Source organism: Podarcis pityusensis, assembly GCF_964106645.2.
Source record: "Podarcis pityusensis genome assembly, chromosome: 2".
Lineage (NCBI taxonomy): Eukaryota > Metazoa > Chordata > Lepidosauria > Squamata > Lacertidae > Podarcis > Podarcis pityusensis.
Window position 1 is genome coordinate 120,531,474 of NC_138029.1, and position 8,742 is coordinate 120,540,215.

Consider the following 8,742-nt stretch of genomic DNA (forward strand, 5'->3'; position numbering starts at 1 on the left):
TGCCACTGTTGTTGCATATAAAAACAATTTAACATCTTGCCAATTAATATCCTCACCTATAATACCAAGTAAAAATGCTTCTGTTTTTTTTTAAAAAATGTATATTTCAACATCTTTTTCATCTCAGACTGCTAAACCATTCCATAATTGGGTGGGGGAGTTCCTAACAGCTCTCAGCACCCTTGAACTACTTTATGGTCCTTCCTTGGAGGTTTTTAAGCAGAGTTTGAATGGCAACCTGTCTATCTGCATTGCAGGGGGTTGGACTAGATGACCCTCGGGGGTGCCCCTTCCAACTATGATTCTGTGGGGTGAATGTGGTCATGGTTAGGACTCCATCTAAACTTCATGACAGCTTCAACTTTGTTGCAGCTTAATAGGGTGGTGAATTTGTCACATATTCTACTCAATATTGATCCAGAGCAGAACCTCAACGTATAGTTAGCAGAGTAAAAACTTAAATTCTTGGTCTCCTAGCTCCTAGGTTGACTCTCTAAGCACTATACCACACAGTCTCCGCAGTTCTCCCAGGGGGAATAGGTATCTCCTAACCACTCTTGGCACCCACAACAGATTGTTGGGAATCAAGCCTTTATCAGGAGAAACTGGCCACTCTCCAGGCACCCGGCTTGATCTCCGGTTGACCTCCCTGTCTGCATTCCCCGGCAGGATACAGGCTAGGTCGCGATAGGCGATCCTTCTCAGCGTGAGAAGAACACACCACTCTTTCCTGCCCCCCCAGGCAGGGGAAAGAGATAGACAGAAACGTATTTACATGCCTTTATTTCTGTCTTTCCAGCGTTACAGAAAACACGACTGCTCTCTTCAAACTCCAACAGCCGAGAGACAAACTCCTCCTGTACTTCCTGTACAGCTCATATTACACTCTGAGTTAATTCCGGTGCTTCGCACTGTGAATAGACTGTCCCTCTGTTTCCCACGGAACAGTCCCAACATTCCCATTATGTTTTGCTTTCAAGCTACCAGCTCGCGGCCGCATTGCTTCTATATCGTAACAGACTACAGCATCTATGGTTTTTGGTGTGTGTGTTTGCTGTAAAAATGGTGTTCACATAGTGCTCCAAAGAGGAACAACACCTTAAAGGTAAAGGGACCCCTGACCATTAGGTCCAGTCATGGCCGACTCTGGGGTTGCAGCGCTCATCTTGCTTTATTGGCTCAGGGAGCCGGGGTACAGCTTCCGGGTCATGTGGCCAGCATGACTAAGCCGCTTCTGGCGAACCAGAGCAGCGCACGGAAATGCCATTTACCTTCCTGCCGGAGCGGTACCTATTTATCTACTTGCACTTTGACGTGCTTTCGAACTGCTAGGTTGGCAGAAGCAGGGACCGAGCAACAGGAGCTCACCCTGTCACAGGGATTTGAACCGCCAACCTTCTGATCGGCAAGTCCTAGGCTCTGTGGTTTAACCCACAGCACCACCCTCGTCCCCAGTGCCACAAATGACCAAATTCTCCGCACCAGAGGCTTTTGATCAATGGAAGCCTGAAGCAGCAGTTCTCTCCTTGCAGCAGTTGGTGGTTTACATAACCCAGCCAGGAGGCCAGTGGCACCATTCACATAACAAAAACTACCGTAGTTATTAACATTTTGAAAAGTGGGGGGGGGGGGGGGAGTCCATGACTTGGCTTTTGAAAACTGGGAGGTTTGCAATACTTGAGTAATAGGGAACCATTGCCTTACAAGAATTTCTAGAAAACTGAATGTAGCAACCCTAATTTATGCTGTGTGGTAATTATCTCAGTGCAGGAAGTGAAGTTACAGGGAACCAGGCAGAGGGCCTTCTTGGTAGTGGCACCCGCCCTGTGGAACACCCTCCCAACAGATGTCAAAGAGAGAAAGAACCACACAACTTTTAGAAGACATCTGAAGGCAGCCCTGTATTGGGAAGCTTTTAATGTTTGACAGACTATTGTAATTTAATATTTTGCTGGAAGCTGCCCAGAGTGCCTGGGGAAACCCAGCCAGATGGGCAGGGTATAATTTTTTTATTCTGAGTATTCTGGGCCATGATATCGGAGTATGATGAACCTTATTCATCACAAAAGGGCCTGGTCTAAAGCATTAAGTTCTTTGGATGGCAGTGAAGTTAAGGAAGCAGTGGAAGAAAGTAAGAGGCCTCATTTACGAGAGGAGAACAAACAATTTAAGGAAGATGAAGTGTGGGTGAAGGTGGTACCCCAGACAAACCACCAACAACTGTTGTAAAGGCTTGAGCCGGTGTCAATTCAGGGAAAATTGCCTTGCAGCAGCATGTAAACCAGAATGATAAAAGTGTAATTTGAAAAACCAAATAAATATTATTTTTTTTAAAAGGTAAACTGGACTGATGAATCTGCCTGTTTATTAGGATAAACTTTATTCATAACCACCTTTTAAAAACAACTAGGACATCTCACAGGCCTTGCCTTTTAAACTTTGCACAAATATATCATTCACATAATCTTCTAGGACCTATGAAATGTACAAGGAACAAGCAGCAGAAGAGAGACAAGCTATATCTTGATTGCAGGCAATTTAAGTAAAACTATTCCTTGAGCTTTGTACCGATTACTGGACTTCTTCAGAGGAAAAATACATATATTCCCCATTGAAAGAGTTCTGGTTATTTAGAGGTTAGCTTAGGGCAGGTGAGGTTGATAAAAGTGTTTTTTTAAAATAAAATAACCCACCATTCCTCTTCTTAAATTTTAAAACTTGGGCTTCAACAATGCAACACGCTCCCCACCCCCCCCAATATAAAGGCTGAAAATCATGTTGCTACATCGGGACTGCCTGGCAGGATCAGATGTGGATGACATCTTAAATACGGCGATGATGATGTAGAAGTTGCAGCATAAGCAGTAGGGGCAGCAGTACATAGCACCATCTTTGTATATGGTACCTTACAAAGGACACGCACAGATTCCAGGCTGCCTGTTGTAAGTCAGGCGTGCCTCCATTTATCTGGTCCTGGGGTCTGGGCCTTGATAAGTCAAGAGGACCTCCAAGGAGTTGGCCCTGGGGTCTGTACTCTGGAAAGGCAGAAGCTTCTCCAGCTATTGGGTCCTGGGGTCTGGGCCGTGATAAGTCAAGAGGGCCTCCAAGTAGTTGGCCCTGGGGTCTGTACTCTGGAAAGGTAGGAGCTTCTCCAGCTGTTGGGCCCTGGGGTCTGGGCCTTGATAAGTCAAGAGGGCCTCCAAGGAGTTGGTCCTGGTCTCTGTACTCTGGAAAGGCAGGAGCTTCTCCAGCTATTGGGTCCTGGGGTCTGGGCCGCGATATGTCCATGGCCCTCTCACCTATCTGGCCCTCGGATTTGCGCTGCAATGAGCCCAGGGCCACCTGGCCCCCCAATCTGCGTTGTGTTAAGTCCAGGGCCCCTGAAGCTCTTTGGGGATTGTGCTGTGATAAGTCCAGCACCGCCCCAGCTCTCTGGCCCCAGGGTGGAAACCGCCAAAAGGCCGGGACCCGGGACTGACGCCAAGATGGTCTGCACCAAAATCCGGCCTGGTCCCCTTCCTCTTCCTCAGATTTGGACTGCGATAAGGGCAGGGACTCTTTCTGTACAGCCCTGCTGCGGCAAACCGTCACCTCCCCCAGGGAAAAAATTCCATGGGTTTGGATGCCGGACACCACCCCTTCTCCCATTTTTGTCCCTCTGTCGGCTTCCTTTCCCCCCTCATAACCATTCTGCGGCCTTTCTTGGCGGCTACTTAGAAACGTCTCCCAGTCCCACTCCATGTCATCACCCCCCAGAATCTGTCGGTGGCTTTCCTCTTGCGCAAAGGGGCCTTGTCCCGGAAGGAGTTTGATTGATTTTGTGGGAGGCATCAGGCCTCGGCCCAAACCAGGGGACCAGCGAGCAAGACCGTCGCTCTCCGCAGCTTCTGAGCTGCTGTCTTGCTCCTCTTCTTTGTCTTCGTCTTCCCCTTGGGCCTCCTCCGGATGAAACCGCTTAAGTCCCGTCTTCAGCTGGGCTGGAAGCTAGAAAGTGAGGGGAAAGGGAGATATTATAGAACAGCATCAAATGGGGAATAGAGAGGAGGAGGCTAAGAGATGACGGCAGTTACCAGAGGAAGAAGGGAATGGACCAGGAAGGAGGGATGAAAAAAAAGGAGAGTTTTGTAGGAAAGGAGAAGAGGAGGAGAAATTGCAGGAGACTGATAAAAAACAGCACTTTTTTTTCTAGAAAAAGAGGTGTTGGAACTCGCCACAAAAACATCCCTCCTTCTCTTAGAAGGGCAACAGTGCACACCTGAGAGGTGCCAGAACTGAGTTCCAAAGCCCTGATAAAACTACTTTTTTGAGAGGCATGTGGAGGAAGGGAGGGGAAAAAAATATAAAAAGGAAAAGCCTCCTCTGCTTATTAGCCTTTAAGAACAGCAAACTCTGCCGAAAATGGGGAGGGTCACAAGAAAATCGCCAGGTTTCATCTTCTTCCCATCAACTATGGTGGGAATGCCTGCATGCTGCAACTCCAAGGAGAATAATTTCCTCAATGCATTTTATATATAACAGGCACTGCAATACGGCCTACTACTGTTTGGTCAATTTTAAGAGAATCGTAGAACTGCAGAGTTGGAAGGGAACCCAATGGTCATCTAGTCCAACCCCCTGCAATGCAGGAATCAGAGCTAATGTCTCTGGAAACGAGTTATATGATAACAACAAATCAGAAAGATACTGGCTTGTATAGTTTATATAGTGGTACCTCTGGTTATGTACTTAATTCGCTCTGAAGGTCCGTTCTTAACCTGAGGTACCACTTTAGCTAATGGGGCCTCCTGCTGCCGCCGTGCGATTTCTGTTCTCATCCTGAGGTAAAGTTCTTAACCCGAGGTACTACTTCTGGGTTAGCGGAGTCTGTAACCTGAAGCATTTGTAACCCAAAGCGTTTGTAACCCGAGGTACCACTGTATATGTGTTTATCCCGTTTTGTTTGTTTGTTTATAAATCAAGTCTTTTCTTGAAGACAACAGGGGGCTTTGAACTGGGCTTACTTTTCTGGGTAAGCAATCTTTGGAAAACGCTGAGGGACTCCGCATGGTATCACGCAAGGAACTCACACGCGCCTCCCGTAACACCTGCAACAGTGAAGAAGAGATGTTTTAAGGCAGAGTATTAGGGCTGAACCCCATCTAGCCCTCCACCCCCACAGTGAGAAGTCTTATTGGCACCTGGATGATATCACGGGTCATAGTTGGCCACATCCCGGGGTGGGAAAATCTGGGGTTTTGATCTGCCATGGGTTGCCTCAGACAAACAGTGCAGCACTATGGGAAACGAAAAGAAATGCAAGGGATCAAGACTGGATACCAGGACATAATAATAATAATACCTTTATTGTCAATGTACAACCTGTGTACAATGAAATTAACTGAGCCTCCCTCCTCCCCACCCACAAACGCTCAGTCTCATTGCACTCTGTGCGCTTGTTGCACAACACACCAACCCTGAACGTCAGTTGCACTGTATTATTTTCCGTTCAGCAGCCTAACAGCCCACGGATAGAAGCTGTTTTTTAGCCTGTTGGTACGGCTGATTATACTTCTATATCTCCTGCCCGAGGGTAGAAGATTAAAGAGGTGCTGGCCGGGGTGTGAATCATCCCTGAGAATTTTTCTCACTCTCCTAAGGCAATGATCCCTTGCGATGTCATCTAGCAGGTTCACCACCCTCTGTAAAGACTTTCTGTCTGTGGCTGTCAAGCCAACGTACCACACTGTGGTGCAATATGAGAGGACAATTTCTATTTTCTCAGGTTAGGACGGCTTGTTATATAGTGAATGGAGAGCCCTGTTCAATAATGTTTGTACCATTAAATTGACATATAACTGTGACTTTAAAGAGGAATGGGAACCTTTTACACAGTACCTAAAGACGCAACAAAGTGAATTGGACTCTTTGGCAGGTGTTGAATAAACACTCACAAACTTTTTATTGATAATAATTAGTTAGATAAATTAAGGATTTATACAATTCAGTAACATGCATAGAATAGCATTTATAGAGAAACCAGAGATTGGAACTGAGGGAAGTCAAGGGTGGGGGGTGGGTTGTTTGTGGGAGGGAGGGGGGGAAATGAGGAAAAAAATTAAGGATGATATGTTTTAAGATAATATGTTTTGTTGAATTACCTAATAAAAATTATAATAATAATAATGTTCATAGCATTATTTACTAAGATAGAAACTGCTTGGCTCCAAAAGAGACTTCTAGCCCAGGGGGGACAACCAGTTGCAGGAACTGAGGGCGACAGCAATTCTCTCCTCTTGAGATTCCAAGCAATCTGGCGGTTCCCTCATTGCGAGAAGTGAGGTTACAGGGAACCAGACAGAGGGCCTTCTCAGTAGTGGCGCCCACCCTGTGGAACGTCCTCCCTTCAGATGTGAAGGAAATAAGCAGCTATCTTCTCTTTACAAGACATCTGAAGGCAGCCCTGTTAAGGGAAGTTTTTAATATTTAATGCTGTATTGTTTTTAACGCTTGATTGGAAGCCGCCCAGAGTGGCTGGGGAAACTCAGCCAGATGGGCAGGGTATAAATAAAAAAATATTATTATTATTATAACAATATGCGGGCAAGTGGAGAGATCCATTTAAGTCTACACCAGATATGGGGAACCTGTGGCCCTGCCAAAGCCCGTCTTCCACTTTATCATCCAGGTTCATTGGCTGGGGCTGATGGGAGTTGGAGCGTCCTGAAACATCTCAAGGGCCATGGGTTCCTGTGCACAGTTTTACACACTTCTATTCATGCCCACCCCCAGTTGCTTCTTTCCTTGGGAGAGGAGACATTGGTCACACCCACACCAGCCAATTAAAGCACATGGGCTTCCCCCAAAGGATCCTGGGAATTGCATGAGGAAGGGCTGTACCTCAGCCGGAGATTATCTGCTTTGCATGCAGAAGGCTCCCCACCTGAAACTTTGGAGACAAAGCCTTCTAGACAACACTGAGCCTACATGGACCAATGCTTCGACTCAATATGAAGCAGCTTACTACCTTCCTAGTTTACCCCTCAGAGCTACAGTCCTTGGACCCGTGAACTACAGCTCCCAGGATTCTTTGGGGCAATCCATACGCTTTTAATATATGGTGTAGGTGGAGCCATTTTTTATTTTTGCCTTGCCCTTGGGATGCACCCATGCTGGGGTTCGGGAATTGCAAACACTTGTGTGAGTCGTGCTCTGGCCCCACAGTTTAGGATTCCACTTTTGGAATAAGCACGGCGCTTCTGGAAACAGAAAATTTTAACTGTGCAGCAAAAGTGAGGGTTTCAAACCTAATCAACGCAGTGGGATGGTGTTGTAATTGAGAAAGGGCCTTGCTTCTACAAACCGTTGAGGTGTGTTGCAATCCCCTTTGATTACAGACAATCACCATCGCTGCCACCACCTTTGTGGTGACAAAGATTTGTCTGCAGTCACAGTCAAAGGCGATTGCAATGCCCTTCTCCGGTTTCCTGGAGATTCCCCAGCAGTTTTCAATGGGCAACTGTGCCTTAAACTATTTGGGAATCTGGTTCCCAAGCCAAAGGGGGAGGGGGCACTCCCCCTAAGCCAAGCTGAGAAAATTGTCAAATGTTTTGTGAGGGGGCACTTTGGACCCACATTTATTAAACTCCTGCTCCTCTCCAGCCATTTCAACCACGCCGCAAAAGTGAGGAAGAGGGATTAAAAAAAACTCCACGCAAGGATTTTGCACCCGAATCCGCAGCTGAGAGTGGGATCTACTTTTCCGACCAGGGCTTCTTCTAAAATAAAAGCAGTGAGGCGCCTTGCACGGTCGTTTGACTGTGTCGATGCCCAATTTTCTCTTGCAACGCGCGCGCGCGCCTTGGTTAAAGGAACTTGCCTCTGGGAATTTATTCCCCAATGGGAGCTTTCAAGCGCACGTGTTTTCTCCAGCCGCCGAGGCTTTAAATCTCTGCCTCGCTTTTGCAACGTGGTTGAACTTTCCGGAGAATCGGTGCGCGTGCCCAAAATAGCTAGGAAAAGTTGGGACACCAAAACGCCTGGTTAATGAAACCTGCAAGTGAGATCAGGATTCTTCTGCGAGGTGCGCCCTTTGCTTTAGAATCCACCCTTTTGGCGCAAAAGCAATAAAAATAGGTCTAGCCTTGAATCTCCTGTTAGAAGACCCTCATGCCACTGTTGTTGCACGGAGTCTCCCAAAATATATATAATATAAATATATACATTTACAAAATATGCAGATTTACGTCTCTGGCTTTATTACAGAAGAGACACACAACCCTCACACCTCCAGTTTCTGCTTTTCTCTGGAGGAGCTTACAAAAAAAAAAATCCCCTCTCTTGAACTCACCTAAGGTCTTCCAGCGAGAGGATCCAGAAGCAGCTGCGTCCGTGGGGAAAAAGAGAGATCCGGAAGCGGGACTTTTTAAAAAAGCAGCTGGTTGCGACGTCGTTTCCGGAAGAGGAGCCCCATTGGAACAGAAACCCAACCTGGGGATCTTGTGTTCCCAAGCTTACTCTCTGGAAGGGGGTTGCTCAATTTCCTCCCAAAAGCTTCCGATTTGAGGAAGGGGGGTTCCTTTAGGATTGGCAAAGGTTGCTGGGAATGGTGGTTCCAACCAACACCCGCTGTGTTTTGGGTAGGAATTTAGGCATGAAAAAGAAAAAAATTACAGGTGAAAAGTTTTGGGTTTTTTCCCCCCCCAGCAAAGGGGAATCTTCAGCTCTCCCCAGCTCTCTTTGTCCCTAACCCTTGGTCATGGGGGG

General features: G+C 46.8%; 1 protein-coding gene across 3 annotated transcripts; it reads right to left on the reverse strand.

The window, feature by feature from the left end:
* Positions 1–2,397: 2,397 nt before the first annotated feature.
* Positions 2,398–8,437, reverse strand: LOC308470312 (uncharacterized protein). 3 transcript variants are annotated; one of them, XM_080993457.1, is made up of 4 exons: positions 8,327–8,437; positions 5,178–5,273; positions 5,001–5,084; positions 2,398–3,984 (listed from the first exon to the last, which is right to left on the reverse strand). In XM_080993457.1, exons 2-4 carry the CDS (start codon positions 5,244–5,246, stop codon positions 2,824–2,826), a joined length of 1,314 nt encoding a protein of 437 aa, XP_080849583.1. In that variant the 5' UTR covers positions 5,247–5,273; positions 8,327–8,437; the 3' UTR covers positions 2,398–2,823. The 3 variants fall into 3 exon arrangements, with proteins under 3 accessions (XP_080849583.1, XP_080849585.1, XP_080849584.1); XM_080993459.1 differs by lacking the exon at positions 8,327–8,437 and adding an exon at positions 6,182–6,283; XM_080993458.1 differs by lacking the exon at positions 8,327–8,437 and adding an exon at positions 6,138–6,208.
* Between the last annotated feature and the right edge of the window lie 305 nt (positions 8,438–8,742).

Bases quoted from the DNA above. Each gene is read 5' to 3' on its own strand.
- LOC308470312 (XM_080993457.1), bottom strand. From the start codon at position 5,246: ATGGCAGATCAAAACCCCAGATTTTCCCACCCCGGGATGTGGCCAACT. The intron at 5,085-5,177 runs GTGCCAATAAGA...TCACTGTTGCAG, and splicing joins TGACCCGTGATATCATCCAG to GTGTTACGGGAGGCGCGTGT. The intron at 3,985-5,000 runs GTAAGCCCAGTT...CTCACTTTCTAG, and splicing joins AAGATTGCTTACCCAGAAAA to CTTCCAGCCCAGCTGAAGAC.